Genomic DNA, 20,462 nt, shown 5'->3' on the forward strand with positions numbered 1-20,462 from the left:
TTTTTAAATGATGTAAATATCAAATGGCCATATTATGAACATGTCAATCATTCAGATGAATCAATGGAAGTTTTATGTAATGTCGCACATTCTGTATGTAATCTTAATCCCGACTTTATTAATATTACTAAATTTAGTGATTATAGGTGCTTACTTCAAGTAACATCATGGATTCTGCGATTTCTCAATAATGTAAAAGGTAAAAGGAAGAACAGTATGAAGATCGGTCCAATTACTGCTGAAGAAATAGATAACTCAAAGCGATTGTGGATTAAATTTTCACAATTAAATCTAACTGATGAAAATAGTTTCAAACAATTACGAAAAGATCTTCGTTTATTCACTGAAGATGGAATAATTCGATGTCGTGGCAGAATTGAGAATGCTAACCTAGAATATGACACTATGTTTCCTATTTTTATTTTTAATAACTGTTATTTTGCTAAATTATTAATTTTACATTTTCATAAACTTGCCAAGCATAATTGGGTGAAAGAAACAGTTAATGCATTGAGATCCCAGCATTGGATACCTTGTTGTAGACAACTAGCAAAAAGTGTGATACGAGAATGTACAACTTGTCGACGTCTAGAGAGTAAACCTTATTGTTACTCACCTGCTCCTCCTCTACCTGAAAGTTGTTTAAACTCTGATTTCGCTTTCAAGTCTGTTGCTTTAGATTATGCAGGCCCGCTTTATGTTAAAGATGTTTACAATGGTAGTACATCAAATAAGGCATGGATTTTTTTGTTTACATGTTGCAGTAGTCATTCGACTTTGTTAGACTTAGTAGCTGACTGCTCATTAAATGCATGCATTATGGGTATTCGTAGATTTATAGGGAGACCGGGGGTTCCTGATATAATTTGTTCAGACAATGGTTCTCAGTTTGTGTCATCTGAAACTCAATCCTTTGCTGCTAACCATTCTATAAAATGGAAATTTAATGCGCCTTCTGCACCTTGGTGGGGAGGGATGTTTGAGCGACTGGTTCGAATGACAAAAAGATGTTTAAAAAAGGCGTTAAAGTCCTCGAAATCTTCATATGAAGAAGTACGAACATTGCTTTCTGAAATTGAAATGGTGTTAAACAACCGACCATTAACTTATTTGTATAACGACCAGGGCGATGAAGCACTCACTCCCAATCACTTAGTTTTTGGTCATAAGCTCCGTTTTGAATCAATTTTAAGTTCAAGTGATAAGATAGAACCATGGCGTACTTTATAACAGGCTTATTCACCGTGCGGATGACGTCATAAACTGGAGGCGAGTTTTTTTGAACAGAAAAAAATTAACACCTTACTCTTTTCTTTTCTTTTTTTTAATCAACAATGCACAACAAAATATAATGTATATTTTTTATCAGCAATATGCAGTAAAATACAATATATGCAGTAAAGATATAAATAAATATATATATAATTATCAATTTATATATTTCAGGCATCAGAAAAAATGATTTTTTTCTTTGTTGGCCTGTGTTATTAAATACTGAGTTTCAAAATTTTTTGTTTTGGTTCTTTTTCAGATCTTGGAGAATACAAATTACAATAGTTTTTAAAGAATATATATGAAAGTATAACCCCATGGTTTCTGTTCATATTTAGTTGGTATGACTCAGAAATAAGCATCATTAGATTGCACAAAGAAGAAATACATGTATTATCAGCTACTTCACGAAACATTATATAGCAATATATTACCCATTGACATACCAAATCACCAGGCACTGTTAATCCCCCACGATTGATTTCCTCAGTTAAATCTCTGAATTTCTCATAATAAAAATACGAGTCATCTGAATCTTTATCATTTCTAACAATATATCCGGCTGTGTAAATCAGAGTCATTTTGACATCTATAGATAATATTTTTTCTAATTCTGGTAGGTTATCAAATATCAAACATTTTTCTTCATTTAAATAAAAACCACATCTTTCACAAGAATGCCCTGATGTAGTAAAATCAAGACCAACACCATTATTGTCTAGCTTCAAAAGTAGTTTTGTTTTTATAATACCAACTTTTTCAAGTTCTTGTTGAACAGTAAAAAAGTATGTACCACCTGATACTTGTCTGAGTTTTCCAAACTGTTTCTCTAAAGGATCAGTTGTAAATGTTCCAAGCAAAACATATTTATGACTTGTAGACAAGAGGAACTTTGACAACTCCACAAGACCATTACAAGTATGATAAAGACTATTAGAAGTATCTTTTGAGAAACATTTAAAACGGACTTTTTGAGAAGAGCACATTTGTTTAGCCATGTTTCCAAATTCTAACAGTTTTTGAAGATTAAAGTCACCAGAAGAGAAAATAGCAGCTCGATTTGGATCACGCATAAGTACATCTGCATAAGGGCTATGAACATTAACAATTCTCCAAAATTCATTTATTATTGAAAGAAAATAAATAGTATCATCAACATCTTTTAATTCTGGATGACATTTTAAGGCACACACTGTTTCTTCACAAAATACTTTCAAACAAGTTGAAACTTTTTGCCTTTCAATTGGTTTGGGAAACACAGCAATGTCAGTAAGTTTAGACATTTTAATCATTTGATTTGATTTTAATTTATGTAATGCTACAATGTGAGACCATTTAGCAACTTTTTTTTTCCTTTTTAACAAAAAACTCAAGTTCTTGAGTTTTTTCAGTTATCCAATTATTGCGAATATTTTTTAAAAGGTGTACATAATCATATAAAAGATATATATTATCTTTTGTTGGCCAAGGTACACCATCTGTTTCAAATTTCTTGAAAAATGCCTGATTTGTCCTGTTACCATCACAAATTATAGATACAACATTACCACCTGCTGCTTTTATGGCAGATAAAAGAAGGCTACACACAGGAAGCATTTTGCATAAAAACTTGGGTCCACCAAACAAAGTTACAACCATAAAACTTAAAACAGTATTAGCAAGAACACTTGGATTGTTAACTGCTTTTCCAAAAACTGTTCCCCCATGGCACTGCAACATAGTCTTAACATAAACTTCATCTAATAAAAGAATACAATTTTTATGTCTAATATCTGTTAAATTTGAAAATACCTTTTGTAGATAAATATCCTCATGAATAGACTTCACTTTAGATGTTAGTCTTGTTAATGTTGTAATGCTAGGAAGTTCAAAGTCTTCTCTGAGGCGATTATATGTAGAACGTGACATTGCAAAGTATTCAAATGCTCTTACTATTGTTTCAACAGAATACTTTTTATCGGTAAAATATTTATCACCCATTGAAAAAAGTTGCTGTTGAATAATATTTTTTTTACTACTTATCTCACAAGTATTTAAAAATCGAACAGCTTCTGTAATATGGGACCATCTATTCAATATGGTAATTCTGTTTTTCGAGAGAGTTTTTCTTATACAACTAACTCCACAATGAAATGATTCATAATGAAAATTATTATCTACTTTCAGAACAAACAAAGGTACACCTGTGTTATGGAAGAACTCTAATGATTGAATAAATACTTGATTCTCTGTTTTAATATTATATAGTATATTTACTCCATTACAGTTGTAGTTTTCAATGTCTGCTTTCAGATCATTAAACGATTTTATAACATCTTTAAAATTGAACTCAGACAACTCATCAGGTTGAAAATTTCTAGTTTCTGAATGAGTTCTTGAAGTAGTTCTGGGACAAGCAGATGGCTTAGGAACTAAACTTGGTTTTACACACGTAAACACAGATGGAGAATCACGAGATCTTTCTTTGCCATAATCTTTTGTTGAAACGTATCCAACAGGCCAGTGCCTTTCACAAACAACGGTGTCGTTCCTATCTGGTATATTGTCTCTTGGTATAACAGCCAACCACTTTTTTCTTTCTTCTGGTGTTCGAGGAAGGCGAAAAGTTTTTTCTTTGGAGCTTCTATCATAATTTCCGTTGCAATTTGTGACACAGCATTTACGACCCATGTTTATTATAAATATTATTGATTACTTAAAAACTTTGACTAAATAATTTATCAAGACCCTTCAACGCTACACAAGTATCAAAATTAAAAAATACAAAATGTTCGCCTCCAGTTTTTGACGTCATCCGCACGGTGAATAGGCCTGTTATAAAGTACGCCATGGATAGAACAAGATGTGCATATAAGAAACAGTATGTTAACTAAAACGTTGAATCGTTTTAGAAGCAGATTCAAAAGTGAATACTTGACAGAGTTGCGTGAATATCATAAATCAAATCAAAATAATGGTAGTAATGGTATTAGTGTTAATGACATTGTATTAATTGAAAACGATAATTGCAAAAAACAGTTGTGGATGTTAGCACGAGTTGAAGAATTAATATATTCTAAAGATGGGGTCGTTCGAGTTGCTAAAGTTAATTACATACAAGAAAGCGGAAAATTGTGTTTAGTTAGTCGACCTATTAATAAACTATATCCTATCGAATGTTCTAACAAAGCAAAGATAATAGCTATCACCTTCGTTAATGAGAAAACTATTCCTTTACTCGTCAAAGGCGGCGGGAGTGTTGAAACCTGTTCGGCTTCCCGATAATAAACTAGCGGGTTTATAATATCCCCGCAATGCATTGTGTGTAAGCCATGCTTTCTTTAGTTATTGTTAATCTTATACTTGACTATGCTAGAGTACTTTATTAAGACTTTGTACTAAACTTCTTGTATTATAAACATATATTATGTGCTTGCAACTACTCAAGTTGTTTATCTAATGCGAACCATTGAGTAAGCTAAAATACTCAATAGGTTTATTGTGTATTTAGGATATGCACGAACATGGCTCGACGCAATTTTTAACTATTTTTTAAATTGCTTTGTGTGCACTAAGATGCAATAAATAAGTAAAAAAACTGCAACTAGTTTAATGTTGCGCTTCAGCTTTCAAAGTAATAAATAAGAACTATTTTTAGAAGTAAAAAAGTGAGTAAAAAAAACTCTAAGCATTTTTTTAAAAATGATGTAAAGCACCATTCACAGCCTATGATTTACGTTGTAAAATTTTATTACCAGGTGTTTTATAAAATGCAAACAACTAGTTCATAAGCTTTGCAGCATAAATTACCACATACAGCCCTCCCGCAAAAACCCAAAGATTGCCGAAAGGCAATCCAGCAGCATTACAGTAGTCGGTGTAACAGCAATTGACCTGAATAATGACAAATATTAACTACTAACAAAATGGGTTGCTTTGCAAATTCAAATAGAGCTGTTATCTATATCTTTCTACATGTATGTATGTATGTATGTATGTATGTATGTATGTATGTATGTATGTATGTATGTATGTATGTATGTATGTATGTATGTATGTATGTATGTATGTATGTATGTATGTATGTATGTATGTATGTATGTATGTATGTATGTATGTATGTATGTATTTATTTATAAATCCTTTTTACTTAAATTACCTTGCATACATCATTTGTGACACCGTAACAAAAGTCACTGCAACTTTTTACGTCGTATGCGCAGAATTTATCTATTTCAGATGACCATGTGAATGTGAAAGTTACGCAAGCTGTAATTCCTTTTCTCTCACCACATGTTGTAGTAACATCTGTGTTGTTTATTCTTTCGTAACACTTCAGAGCAAAAGCTTTTAAAAGGTAAAGTGAAAGTTAAAATTGTTTTGAAAATAAAGATATAAAATGGTGAACTAAGAAATAGAGGAAACTAATATTTTTATTTGCCAATTCACATTTTGGTTATACAGTGCTGTGTCTTGAGCGCATCAAATGCCCGGACATCTATAAGAAAGAACTGCCGCTCCAAAAAAGCTTTAACATTTGGTATATTCATTAACTTACGATCGTTTTCTGCTTATTACCTTTATACCGAAGAGTTTTTGATATAAAATAGTTATCAAATTTTTTTGATTTACTTTTGTATTATTTGAAGTGGGGTCCAAAGTGCAATTAAAGATAATCTAATAAAAGTCTCAAAAAGTCTTCACTTTTTATTGCTTATCGGGCATTTAACTTTTCCTAAAATGTATTGAAATACAATTTACTAACCTCCTTGCAAGAGCAAAAGAAAAAATTTTGCTGACACCATCATTGTTTTAAAGCCTTTTAACTTTTAGTTTTCAGAAGAATATTTTTTTTTGAGCTCCGAATAAGCCGTTAAACATATTGATCTTTCTAAACTGCTGTTTTCACCGTATTTGTCATACTAATGCTTATATTTGAATAGCGCTAACTCAATGTACGGTTTCATCGCTCTGGTTTCATGTTTTAAGTAAGATTTTTCAAACCACAAATCTTCTTAGTTTTTGTTTTGTTGAATATCGGTTTTAGCATGAAAATGTTGAAGACGTGGATCTTTGTTGGTTCACAAATTAAACAGCACATAAGAGATCCAGTTTTTGTAGTAAACATAGAAGAAACTTGTTGAAAAATAAAAATGCTGAGTATGTATCTAGTATCAGTTTTTTATTACATAAATGCTGTTTAAGTTGATTACTGAATTAAACTTGCATGTGTTTAAACTTTACATGCATATACAGTTGTGGACAAAATAAAAGTAGAGGGTAGTAAAACAGTGATTTGTGATAATAATTTTATGTAAACTTAAATATAAACTAATAAATTTAGGCATAACAGTAATACAAACACTGAATAATGAAATGGGAGTAAAAAATGTTGGTAACACTGTTCAAATTATTTTAGGGAAGTCCCGAGTTTTATATACGAACATATCTAGATTTGTAGGTTAAAATAACATATCTGTTGTTTCCTATCAATTTATTTATATTAGCTTTTTGTTTATTTGGTGTTAGTAAGACTAATTGAAGGTAAGATTAATTTTAGTGTTAATTTAATGAAGTATATAAAGTAATCGTATAAATTTATTTTATAAATAGAAATTATGGGTCGTGCAAAGCATTGTAGTGCAGAACAACTAATTATTAAATTAAAACAAGAAGGGAAAACATAAAAATTTATTCAAGAGACATTAAGTTTTTCTCCTTTGATGATTAGAAATGCTCTAAATGGAAAAATGTAGGCGAAAGAAGGGGCCGAAAAGAAAAAATGACTGAACATGAAGACAGATTGATAAAACGTGCTGTTGTTGCCGATCCTTTTGTAACTTCCCGCCATATTAAAGAAGATTTAAATTTAAGCGTTTCTTCGAGAGTATACAGTATGTAGGCGGTGAGTACAAAGTAAGTTAGTCGCCAGAGCCCAAGAAAAGTTCCCCTTTTGAAAAAAAGTCATGTGGTAGCAAGATTACATTTTGCAAAAACGCATGCAGATTGGCCTGTTTCAAAATGGCGAAATATTTTGTGGTCTGGTGAAAGCAAAATTGTTTTATTTGGGTCAAGTGGACGCAGGATGTATGTAAGGAGGCCACCTAACTCTGCATACAACCGCAATACATCATAAAAATTGTAAAACATGGCGGAGCAAAAATAAATATTTGGGGTTGCTCTTCTTATTATGGCGTAGGGCCAATCTATAAGATTGATGATATTATGGACCAAGACATATACCTTCAAATATTACAAAATACCATGTTGCCCTATGCAGAAGAAGATATGCCCCTAAAATAGGTTTATATGCAGGACAAGATCCAAAGCATACCAGTCGCAGGATAAAAAGATGGTTCATCGAGAATAGGGTTGCAGTTATGGATTGGCCTGCACAGTCACCGTATCTCAATCCGATCGAAAACCTTTGGACGGATGTAAAAGAGGCAGTTTATAGTCAAAAACCAAAAAATCAGCAGGAGTTATGGCAAGTTGTCCAGAATGCTTGGAACAACATTCTTTTAGAACGTTGTCAAAATTTGATTAACTCAATGCAGAATAGATGCAAAGCTGTGATAAAAAACCGGGGGCATGCAATTAAATATTAATTTTTTACTATTGATTAATTAAATTTATATCATTTTTTTGTTTATGAAATAAATTATTTGCAATATAACATTGAATAAATTAATACTACTATTATTATGTCCAACTTGTTTTTTATACTTATATAATTATTATAAATAAAAGGAAATATTTAAAATTTTCTACTAATTAGTTTATCATCTCACTCCTATTTAATTAATAATCCAGTGTTACAATTTCATTTTCAGTAACTGTTTAAAGATAATAATACTAAATCGTTAATTTTAATCACACTACTATTATTTTGTCCACAACTGTACATTTATTAGCTTTAAAATAACAAATCTAAACATTATCACAAAAGTTAAGTTTCTGCTTGAAACATATCAAAGTCAATACAAATTTTTCAAAACAGTTCTGATGTGGAGAAAAAAATAAAAAAATGGAAAGGATATATGCTAGCCATTGTCTAGATAATTAATGAAATATATTGATGAGCTTTATAGTCCACCACCTGTCTAGCAACCTGTGGGGTTAAAAACTATCAAACTATAACAATTGCAAAAAATCTCAGTGGGTAGCAATAAACAATATTCTTATTTAGATACAAGTTTAGTATAAATCTAGATGGTTTTTACAATGAATTGTTTTTGAAACATTATAAATTCATTATTCAAAGTTTAATATAATTTCGTTAAATATGTATGTTTTTCTTTCCTAAACGCTCAGATAAAAAATGGTTTGTTGAACATAAATATACTAAAACTACAAGAGGGGATGAATAAAATTGATTATAAAATATTTGAATGACTATGCTTCCAAATTCAAATACACAAAAGTGTAGTTTTAGGTTTTTTCTTTCGTTTTTAGAATAGAGCGTAGTACTTGCTTAAAGTTCCGAAATAAAAATTGTATAAAGCCATCATTCTTAATCGCTTTTTTTTTTACACATAATGGGGAGAATTACATAATAAAATGAATGAACATAAACAGAACAGATTTTTTGTTGTCGCTAGTTAGCGTCATTGAGATAAAATTGATACTAACCTGTAAATATTGTGCATATTGTGAAAACTAAACTTTGCCAATGTTTACGAAACAAAGTCTTAAGCACTGATCTCTTAAATAAAATATCGAGATCAATGTCGTTAAGTCAATCATGAAAAGGTGAACTGTTATTATAAGCGTTCGCTGATGTATGCATCGGAGTATTCTTGCCAATACTACAAAGCCAAACCATTTGCAGTGGTAAGTGTGCTTTCATATTCGAATTATATTTTTCAGCTTTTAGATAATAAATGGAAAAGTGCTGTAAAATACTAAAGCGTCAGTTTTGGATAATCTTGCATCTTTATTACTTAAAAGCGTAGCATTTGTTAATTTTACAAAGTCAGCATTTATAGTGAACAAAAAATTATAATGATTTTTTTGTGAACAAGACATCATAGTGAACTGCATTTGTTGTGAATAAAAACATTGTTTTTAAACACAAATTAATATTATCTTTTAATGTGAACAAAGAGCTTGTTTCAAGGTAAACAATAATAGTTCTTTTATTACAAAAAAGTATTGTTTTGCTTTGAGTTATCAGTTTGTGCGAGCATTAAAATATTGAATTAAATGTTTATCACATTGTTTCAGTTTCTACTTAAAGCACTCATCACAGTCACTAAAAATTAAATAAAAAGGTCTCATCATTAGGGTTGTGAATAAGAAATAGAAAATGTAATGAAGGCAATCTAGTGTTTCCCTCGGAATTTACTCATACTTTTTCAAGTCAATTTTTTAATCCAAAACAATTACAAAGATCATTAACCACAGCAAGTTCTGTGTTAGAAAATTATCTAAACTTCTCTACAAAATACGCGTAAACTTTAAGAAAGTTTAGTTTTGCTGAAAATCTTTTAGCAATTTCATTCATGGGCCTTAAGACTTTTTCCTCGAAATTACTTTAAAAACTCAAGTAATATTTATCTAGGTAAAATGGTGTCTACAAAGAAACCAAAGAACTGAGTGTCCAAGAAATCTTGCAAAATAGTTATTGTACCAGATTTCTGTACAGTATTGTGAGGAGGGAGAATTAAATTAAAAACAACCATCGGAAAAAACGTACACAAGATGACTCGTCAACTCTAATCATAAATAAATGAAAAAGCGAAAAGAATTAAGATAAAATTTACAACTGAGAAAAGACATACTACACGGAGACTTATTCAACCTGCCATATAAATAAACGATAAAACGAAAGGAAAAAAAGTTAAAAACAACGACCGGGTAGATTTACACACGATGATTCATCAATCTATCTCGTAAGTAAATGATAAAACGGAAAGAAGAAAAGTTAAAAACAACTGAGAAAAGACGAAAACACGAAGACTCATCAACCTGCCATATCAGTTAATAAAAAGGTATCGCAACTGGAAAACAAGCAAAAACTATAAAAGCTCAAAAAAATAGCCTTACGGTTTGAAGAGTTTTAAATTGAGGAGGAAGACGGAGTTTTAAAGTGAAGTAAATTAGAGTTTTTAAGAAAGTTTTTAAGAAGAATTTTTAAGAGAGAATTTTGTGATAAAAATACTTTGATGAACAAGCAGTTTTATAAGCAGTTGAATGAAAGAAGAATAGAAGATTTTAATATTTATTAAAGAAGAATAATCAGAAGTTTCAAACAAAGAAGAGACATTTGTAATAAAAAGAAGATATAAAAAAAGACGAGTTATTGATATAAACAGTATTTGAACACTGCAAGAAGGGTAAGAGAATATTATTTGTATTTTATAAACGTAATGAATATAAGAGTGCTAACTAGTACACACTAATAGAACGTCTATTGAGTTTCTATTGTATATAGAATAAACTGAGGGCAGTTAACAAAACCTCAACCAACAAAAGTTAAACTAAACACAAATAAATTATTTATATCGAAAAACACCACCCTCACAGTATTAATTGCCACCAGTTCCGCATCTTCTACATGTGTTATAACTATAATTCTACCTTTTAGAAAATGGGTTGTATGCACGCCGGATGATACACTTTCTCATACGATGACTTGAATTAATGGGTTTTTTCGCGTTCTTTAATAGTACAAACTCCTTTAAAAATTTAAAAAGTTGAACTGAAATGAGTTTGCTAAAACTAAAATGGCACCTTGGAAGCAATTTCATAGCTTTAAAAAAACTAAAGGGACCAGGAAAAAAAATCAAAAAATTTTTCTTAAGTTTTTTTAAAATTTCTTTGTAAAGCCCAGCTTTAGCTTCAAATCAAGAAAATAAATGCGAGCCAGCTTGAGGTATTTGAGCTCTGCGCGGTGATGAGGAAAAAGTCTGGGTTGATGTAAGTTTTTTAGCGACTGGTGCTCTTTTTCGAATTGGGAAAACTACTGAGGGGGATGCAGCTTGACGAAATGTACCTGATTTTAGTTTATGATGCGTAAATGTTTGTTTTTATTTTCTTAACGGTAAATAGGTGTTTTTTTTAATTTTTATTTTACATTTATGATATTAACTTTTATTTTGAAAAGATTCAACATCTAATTGTACTTGCTACTTAAGATTTCGCATGGTGGCAGCCCTACATACTATTGTAGTTAGGAAACACTAAATATTAAAAAACATCACATTGCTATAATGGTTAAGTTTTTCATCGAAGTTGAAATACAGTAAATCTTTCAAGATTTTTAACTCCCAATGGATGAATGTTTGAGTACTATTTGTTTCCTTGAAGTGGAAAGATATATATTTTTAAAAAATTTTAATAATCATTCCATTGAGCTGTAGCACGAAATATTTGGTTGTCGTGTTCAATTAAAATGTTAAAGCATGAAGGAACACTTCATGAAGGAACACTTCATGAAGGAACACTTCATGAAGGAACACTTCATGAAGGAACACTTCATGAAGGAACACTTCATGAAGGAACACTTCATGAAGGAACACTTCATGAAGGAGCACTTCATCTGTATTACTATGTCTGATTTTACAACTAACTAACAAGAAAAACTAAATAAAAAACGTCATAGCTACGCTGCTGTTGAATATATCCAATACTTTTTCACACCTTGAGGTTTGAGCTAAAAGAGTTGATTAGGCATTTTTCACTCAAACATTTTTTAAAGAGTTAGGTTATCTTAGTATCTTAAAAGACATTTAGAGTCAAACATTTTTAAAAAGAATAGCATTCATTTCTTCATTTATTTTATTTTGAAGTCATTTTAAGCTACTTGATCAAACAAGATGAAATAAGCAATTTCAAAACTTTGACTAGTTTAGCTTTGCACTTAAATTTTTTAGGAAGTGAGGAGAATTCTAGGATAGTAATTACAAAGTTACGACGAGAAAAAGATTTAAAATTTTTGCCTCCGACAGACAATATTGATGATAGTTTTAAGCTAGAAATAAAGAAAATATTGCTTAAACGTGATATGATGTTATTCATAATATAATTCCTACAGAAATGCTTAATGTTCAACGTCGTTTCGTCATTAGTTACTAGGCTTTGAATTAGTTACTAGGCTTTGATATTACGTGTTCTGTAAATGCACGCGGTCATAGGAGAAAGATCTCTCAAGCGAGTTTAAACTTTTTTCCTTTTGGAATTTAATTATTAGTTTAGATATACTACATAAAGAATCATATTAAGATAAATAATTATCGTTAAGATCATATTATAATTGAAGTAAGTATAAGAAATAGTTGTATATACATTTCTATTAGATAAAGTAGAAAGGATTTAAGTTTTAATTAGATAAAGTAGAAAGAATTTGAAGTAGAAAGGATTTTAATTTTTTAAATCGTTTATATTTTGTTTGTTTTAGTTTTTTTTTTAGTAGTTTTAGTTTTATTATTTTAGTTATCAGAAGGAAAATAGGGGTATGGATGTTATTTAAAGTTATACTAATGCTGTTTCCATAAAATTGTTATTTTTGCTTTGAAATTTCTGTGATACTATTAACTATTTTTGTTCTTTTTTAGAAAATTTAGGAAAAAAAAATCAAATTTTGTGCCAACACTGACAACGCATGTCACATGTTTTTGTATGTAAAGGTTAAATGTTGTTATGAAGATTACAGTTTTTATGAGAAAAAAAGAAGGTAAAGAGAATTGTTTGTAAATATATATTTTGTATCTTTTTAAATTTTCTTGCGTCATTTTTAGAATTTTTGTTTGCACATGTTTATTGTTTGCATATATGCTTTTTTGATATGTATGTGTGTAATAAGTGTTAATAGTGTAATAAGTGCTTTATAGTTGTTTTATCAATTTGTTTTTATAATAATGTAAAGTGTTTTTTTACTGTTTGTTTATGTGTTAATATGTGTTACATAATTGTTTTAAAAATGTGTTTAAATATGTATATAAGGTATTTATTTATTTTAGCATATATTTAACCTTATATACATATTTAAACACATTTATTGTACTTATAGTTTGTACATATGTTTATATTATGTTCTTTCCGTGTTTTTAAAGTGCTGTGACTTGGTAAACATCTACCTGAAAATCAATTAGTGTATTTTAGAGAAAGAGCAGAACATATGGCTTTAGATCGTGCAGCTCAGCGTGATATGCACCTAATGGCATGGTTTAAGTTAAATACTGAAAATGAAAGAGCACATTGCTATTCTTATGTAGACATTCCTTATCACTTTATATTTGATGATAAACATAGTAAATGGAAGGTTAGACAAAGGGGTGGTAATAAGGTGATAGTAAGAATGGATAAAGTTAATCCAACTGGAGAATTGTTTTTTCTTAAACTGCTACTTTTGCAAGCAAAAGGAGCAACATCTTGGGAGGATGTGTGTACTGTTAATGGTATTGTACTTGAAACATTTCGTGAAGCATTTGTTTTGAAAGGTTTGTTGCAAGATGATACTTAATGGCAGAATACTCCTTCTGAGGCAGTTTTAACACGTATGCCAAAGCAAATTAGACAGTTGTTTTCAATTATTTTGACCTTTTGTGAATCTGACAATCCTTTACATCTCTGGAATACATGCAAAGCTTTTATGATTGAAGATTTCATTCACCGCTCAATCCCACTTCTAATAGCTGAGTGAGCTACTCTTCATCAAATTAAAAAGATTATTAATCAAATGTGTTATATAAAACCATATTTGTTTATAGTTGTATATATGTTTAAATTATGTTGTTTCCATGTTTTCAAAGTGGTGTGATTTGGCATTATGTTGAGCAAGATTGATAACCTTGCCAGCCAAGCGATGTACTTATAGCAGAGTTGTGACTTGGCAGCATTTAGTGCCAGGCGGAGTTACTGCTTTGGAGCTAGGTTGTGTTGTCTAGCCTTTTTTAATTATTCTCAAAAAAAAAAAATATAATAATGTCTGTTAATGTTTAGCGTAATGTGTATGAGAGTATGCAACCTTGATCTTTAAATTTAGGGTGTGTTCATGTCCTAAATTTGAAGTAATTGAATAACTAATATTGAACATAAAAACAAATATACCTTTATGTATTTATATGTTTAGTAAAAAGATAAATATAGTTAACTTTAAATTGGTTTTCTAATTTTGCCTTTCATATTTTAATTTGGTTTGTTAACTTCACTGGATTTTAGGATCAAGGATGTAAATATTCTATTGTTATGTGTTATTGTTGTGATGTTTTGTGTTGGTATTCATTTTTAACAATAGATACCTTCATGTTGGTGACTATTGTAAAAAATGAATAACAGGTTGTTTCATTATTGGAACTTACTGCTTTTATTTATTTACTGAAAGCCAAGACAACATTATGCTAAAAATGCAATTTATATCTTAAATTGGTTTATATATATATGTATATATATAGTATTGTTAATCCTTTTGTACTTCGAAACAGATTTTATTGTTACATTTTCGATAAATGTTTATATTAACTGCTATGTCAAAATAGGTTACTATAAATAGGTAAATCGATTTTCAGTTTTTATGTGGTGTTTTATTTTTGTTTTTTTTTTTGTTGCTATAATTATAGTATCATAATTCCATTTTTTTTTCTTTAGGATTTACGATTGACACATACGATTTATAAAAAGAAATCTGATTACCTTTTATTGTAAATTTTGGTCAGTTAAAATGATATAAATGTATGCAATTAGTTCAATTTTTTTAAATTTTCTCTATTTTAAGCGTAATAATTTGCTGTACGTAATTTAGGGAATCTTTTTAAATGGGTGGTTAATATTGTAGTTTAGTTACTTAAATTTTATAAGGCTTTTAACTAATTAATTAGCTTAGTTTGCATTTGCAACACTTTTGAAGAAAGAAAAAATTCTTATATATGTTAAATTCTTATAAATATAAAAAAGAGAAAATTCTTATACACGTAAATCATTGTTTTACATTTCATTATTCTGGTAAAAGGTCTTCATCAAAAACTTGACTACTCTTAATAAAAATAACTATTCTCCTGACCACCATTAAGGCAAAAACGGGGAAGGGAGGTCCTTCATTAGTGTCAAAATATTTAAGAGAATTAAATTTCGAGTAACAAAAGGAATTTTTAGTAAATGGTAGTAAATTACCGTTTACTAAAAGCTATTGAACAAAGAGGACATATATATAAAAATGGTCAGATTAGTGCCATATATAGTAATGGTCAGTTATTTTTAATAAATTTATTTGGCTGTGTGCATTTAACGTTTTAAGGACAATTTCCTGTTTTAAAGATGTATCAAGGGGATACCAAAAAATTAATAAATCATGTATAATTTACGTTCGCTTAATATTAATCTTATTAATTAAAGTTCATGTTATAAAAAATATAACAAAAATATAGCCTTACTTTTTCGTCAATTTAAAGCATGATAAAGTGTTATTATTTTGTGTTAGTAACTAAAAACATTTTGTGTTGAACTTAGTAATGTCGAGGAAAATGGTTCTGCCTTACACTGATGTGACTTACGTCAGTTGTAAATTACTTAAATAATGTTGAATAAATGGTAAATTATTTTACATCCGCATACTTTTTATTTTAATTTTACAGATGGTTTAATTTTGTCAATTTGAAGGCGTTTTTCTAAAAGGGTATAGTTAAGGTTTCGCAACTTTAAATTGTGGAAAACTGCCACTATAAATATGGTCCGTCTGTTAAGTAACAGACCGACCATAACCCGTATTACGGGTTGTAGGGAGCGAATACCCGACCCGAATACCCGCGGGTACCCGTAGACGGGTAATTTTAATAACTTCAGTTACCCGATATCCAAGCCTTCGGGTCGGGTATTACCCGAATTAAGCTACCCGAATATTACCCGTAGAAGTACCCGATCATCGGGTAATTTTATTACCCGATATCTTTACCCGAAAGTCGGGTAATAAAATTACCCGTAGAAGTACCCGAAAACCGGGTAATAAAAATACCCGATAATCTGGTACATCGGGTAATTTTATTACCCGATAATTCGGGTAATAAAGTTACCCGATAATTCGGGTAATAAAATTACCCGATAATTCGGGTAATAAAATTACCCGATAATTCGGGTAATAAAATTACCCGATAATTCGGGTAATTTTATTACCCGATAATTCGGGTAATTTTATTACCCGATAATTCGGGTAATAAAATTACCCGATAATTCGGGTAATAAAATTACCCGATAATTCGGGTAATAAAATTACCCGATAATTCGGGTAATAAAATTACCCGAAATTAAGTAAAAAAATTACCCGATCCTCGAACCAAAGTTTTCGCGCGATCGGGTATTTTCGTTCATTTTTGTTTTTTTTTTGTTTTTTTTTTTTTACTGTGTTTTTTTAAATTTAACTTTATTTCAATTCTTTTAACATCATATTTATTTCTATTTGTTAGTTCCACCCTGTCCGTGTAAGTATTAATTTTTAACTAATTAAAAGTTAATACTTACGTGAAGTGGGTGGAACTAATACTCCATGTAAGTATTAATTCTACCTACTCCATGTAAGTTATAATTTTTAATTAGCTAAAAATTGATACTTATATGGAATAGGTGGAATTAATACTCAATTCTTCACAGTTTTTTTTAAACATTGTGCTATCACCTTTTAAATATAAAAGTAAGTAAAAATTTCTTTTTTTAAATTTATTTACTTTATTATTTGTCCCCATAATTATGAAAGTGGTCTCAGTCAAAATTAAAAATAAAAAGAATTTATCACTTATTTCACACGACTTGATTTTAAACTAAATATATTCAATGTAATTTTTACGATATCGTCAAAAATGAACCTTTAAAAAGTAGTTGTAATTACAACGTTATACGGAATTTTTAAATTTATTCAAATGCGAATCATTAAATATCTCGAAACAAGAAATATATGACTTAGACCACATTCATAATTATGGGCACATTTAATACGCTACCCGCTTTTGTTACGCGGTCATCGTAACTACCCGTAATTCGGAACTACGCAGTAGTCGTACTTTTTAATCTCGTACTTTTTTTCAAAACAAAATATGTAAAATAGTTTTATATTTTTCTAAAATTTTTTTTATGACTACTTTAAGGTCTTCTTTTTATTAACTTAATTATGACTATTTTAAATCCTTCCTATAAAATTATATATATATATTTATACTTTTATATATATGAATAATATTATTTGATTATTATTATTATTTGAGTATTATTTGATGTTTTTTATTAACATAACATACACTCTTATACAAGATGTCAACATTCAAGTCATATATATATTTATATATATACAAATATATATATATATATATATATATATATATATATATATATATATATATATATATATATATGTATGTATGTATGTATGTATGTATGTATGTATGTATGTATGTATGTATGTATGTATGTATGTATGTATGTATGTATGTATGTATGTATGTATGTATGTATGTATGTATGTATGTATGTATGTATGTATGTATGTATGTATGTATGTATGTATGTATGTATGTATGTATGTATGTATGAATGTATGTATGTATGTATGTATGTATGTATGTATGTATGTATGTATGTATGTATGTATGTATGTATGTATGTATGTATGTATGTATGTATGTATGTATGTATGTATGTATGTATGTATGTATGATAACGAGTTATTTAATGGTTATTTAATGTTAGACAATATAAAAGAAAAAGGTATGCCATGCAAAACAATAACATTTATAAGTTTTATTTCTTTTAAGATATAAATTAATGAGTTATTAAATTTCGTTTACTTTTACTTACAGTATTTTATTTACAGTAGTTATTAAGTATAACTAATTACCTTTTCTTACCTTCTGTTATTTTTAAAAGAAAAGCTTTTTTAATATTTTTTTTTTTGCTTGTCATATATATTTGTGTGTGTGTATTTTTTTATATATATATTTTATATATATATATATATATACATATATATATATATATATATATATATATATATATATATATATATATATATATATATATATATATATATATATATATATGTATGTATGTATGTATGTATGTATGTATGTATGTATGTATGTATGTATGTATGTATGTATGTATGTATGTATGTATGTATGTATGGATTCACATTTTACGATAAGCGCAACCATTTTATACTTACACAGCAGCTAAGCGCGTCCAAAAATTTAAGCGCATCCAGAAGTGGATCCGTATAAACTTATACCTTTTAAAATGCAAATAACGCATTTTAATGATGATATAACAACTGCTGAGGGTGGATCCGGTTAACTGTTTACACAGCTATTTTACTTACATTATGTTTTTCGGAAATTTGTCTTATCCGGATCCGGGTTTTTTTTTTTTTTTTTTTTTTTTTCTAATTTTTCTTTTTTATCTTGTTATAGTTTTTTTTCAATTCTGATTTGTATTTTGATAGATTTACTCCAGATTTACAACTTACTTTAATTACAGAAGTTGCAGCTGTGTAAGTTACGTCATTACGCAACGTAAAAGCTTAAATGGTAAACCATGCGAGTTTGTTCCAAAGAAACTCAAGACTGTTGAAGTATGTTAGTCAAGCACGAAATTTTTGTTAATTTCTAATATTCTATAGTTTAAATCTTTATAATTTTAGAAAAATTTTCCTCGTAATTTGCTCACAGAAGTAAGTGAACAACTAATCAGACAAATGTGAGGCACTTTTATATCGTAAATCAGACAAATGTGACGCACTTTTATTGATATGGTAGTTGTTTTTTTAAGCTAATAAAATAAGCATCTAATATAGTGTACCATTTCTTTTCTCGTGGCCGAACTCCTGTAATTCAACATCGTACTATTCAATTTTAAGAAACTTAGAAACGTTCAATATAAAAATTTATACCATTTAGCCATCATAAAAAAAAATTTAGAAAATCTCTGAAAGATTTTACTTTAAAAATCTCCTATCGGTGCAAAGGGTTATCAGTTTTATGCTGTGCGAAATGCTAGCTATAATATATTGGTATAAATTTTTTACTGACTTGACTTTTGGTCTGTAATTTATTTATGACACCATTGCCATATAACTGTAACATTATCGCAAGCTTAATGAATACGTAGTTTTGTTGCTCCTTTTCAATATTAATAATGCTTTTATAAATGTTCAAGTTAATAAAACAAAATCACATTTTCTGTTTTAAGTTGCAATTACTTACATTACTTCTAAAACGTTGGGATAGCGAAGAACATTCGGAACCTAACGATCATTTTTTGTTTTTTCTGTATTTGAATATTTAATAACAAGTTTTATGTTTCTTAGTTCTTATCACCAAGTAAAAGAACGGTAGGGTAAAGATGAATTTTTTTTTAATATTTAAAAAGTAATCGTCTAGTTACTTTTACATTAAAATTGCAATGTTTAAGCAAAATAAGTTGCATCCTAATGACTTGCCGACATTTATTGAACGTTTATTTAAATCTACTAAATAAGTTTCCTGCATATTCCCGAAGTATTGAGTAGATTCAAAAAAGAGAAAGAAACTAAGTTTATGTAACATTTTATTAAAGTAAATAAATAAATCATTAGGCATTGCAAAATATACTTTTTTAAATGAAGACAATTCAAAGACTTGTCTTTATTTAATTAAGTGTTTATTAACAGTCTGCTGCATTTAAAAACTTTAAAGACGAAATACTAGAATTAATTCAAAAAGGTTTACAGAACTTCGGAAAGAAAGATTTCTTTAAATGTAAAATATTTAAATAAAATTAAAAATACACCAAACTAAGTGCAGGCTGTTGCGTTCTTAAACCGAACAAACCTGCACTTAGTTATGATTTTTTGAAAAATTTCTTTCCAAAGTTTTGTTTTATTTTCATTTTCAATTGGCGGTTTGATGATGAAAACAACCTCTTTGAGTTGATTAATTTTATTGTCGTCTAAAGGTTTAAATGCAGCACTTTTTTTGTTATAACAAGTCTGTGACATTTCTTCATTTGTAAAAAATATATTTAGCAATGCCAGTGCAAGTACATGTCTTGAAGCTGCTTTTGCAGCTTGCCCCAAAATCTCATCTTTTTTTTTTTCTGGGTAATCTTTTATATACTCATCAAGCAAACTGCTTGCAGCTACATTTTCACTAGTTTTCGTCAACTGTGAAATTAATTTAAACAAACAAAAAAATCTGTGAAGTAAAGCTGTAATAAGGTAAGTTTCTCTCTCTCTCTGTCTCTCTCTCTTAAAG

The 20,462-nt window shown here is 29.0% G+C and overlaps 2 protein-coding genes and 1 pseudogene across 7 annotated transcripts; 1 reads left to right on the top strand and 2 right to left on the bottom strand.

Moving 5' to 3' along the window:
- Positions 1-1,487: 1,487 nt before the first annotated feature.
- LOC149881596 (uncharacterized) lies at positions 1,488-4,030 on the bottom strand (annotated as a pseudogene).
- Positions 4,031-4,922: 892 nt separating this feature from the next.
- LOC149881597 (uncharacterized) lies at positions 4,923-6,202 on the bottom strand. Its single transcript, XM_090067142.1, has 3 exons — positions 6,017-6,202; positions 5,411-5,598; positions 4,923-5,145 (listed from the first exon to the last, which is right to left on the bottom strand). The coding sequence occupies exons 1-3, from the start codon at positions 6,057-6,059 to the stop codon at positions 5,032-5,034; spliced, it is 345 nt and encodes a 114-aa protein (XP_089923268.1). The 5' UTR covers positions 6,060-6,202; the 3' UTR covers positions 4,923-5,031.
- LOC149881598 (uncharacterized) lies at positions 6,065-14,942 on the top strand. Of its 6 annotated transcripts, none has more exons than XM_090067137.1 (4): positions 6,065-6,411; positions 9,815-10,589; positions 10,841-13,159; positions 13,236-14,791. In XM_090067137.1, the coding sequence occupies exon 4, from the start codon at positions 13,373-13,375 to the stop codon at positions 13,715-13,717; it is 345 nt and encodes a 114-aa protein (XP_089923263.1). In that variant the 5' UTR covers positions 6,065-6,411; positions 9,815-10,589; positions 10,841-13,159; positions 13,236-13,372; the 3' UTR covers positions 13,718-14,791. The 6 variants fall into 6 exon arrangements, 5 of the variants coding, with proteins under 5 accessions (XP_089923263.1, XP_089923262.1, XP_089923267.1 ...); XR_016445098.1 differs by lacking the exons at positions 6,065-6,411; positions 13,236-14,791 and adding exons at positions 8,945-9,084; positions 14,842-14,942 and having other exon boundaries at positions 10,841-12,928; XM_090067136.1 differs by having other exon boundaries at positions 10,841-14,791.
- The last annotated feature ends 5,520 nt before the right edge of the window (positions 14,943-20,462 follow it).

Source organism: Hydra viridissima, unplaced genomic scaffold (assembly GCF_058129835.1).
Source record: "Hydra viridissima isolate aposymbiotic clone 2 unplaced genomic scaffold, HvirCarnegie_v1 scaffold_11, whole genome shotgun sequence".
In the NCBI taxonomy this organism is placed as follows: domain Eukaryota; kingdom Metazoa; phylum Cnidaria; class Hydrozoa; order Anthoathecata; family Hydridae; genus Hydra; species Hydra viridissima.

Bases quoted from the DNA above. Each gene is read 5' to 3' on its own strand.
- LOC149881598 (XM_090067136.1), top strand. From the start codon at position 13,373: ATGGCTTTAGATCGTGCAGCTCAGCGTGATATGCACCTAATGGCATGG.
- LOC149881597 (XM_090067142.1), bottom strand. From the start codon at position 6,059: ATGATGGTGTCAGCAAAATTTTTTCTTTTGCTCTTGCAAGGAG. The intron at 5,599-6,016 runs GTTAGTAAATTG...ACCTTTTAAAAG, and splicing joins TCTTTTGCTCTTGCAAGGAG to CTTTTGCTCTGAAGTGTTAC. The intron at 5,146-5,410 runs GTAATTTAAGTA...GTCATTATTCAG, and splicing joins TCACAAATGATGTATGCAAG to GTCAATTGCTGTTACACCGA.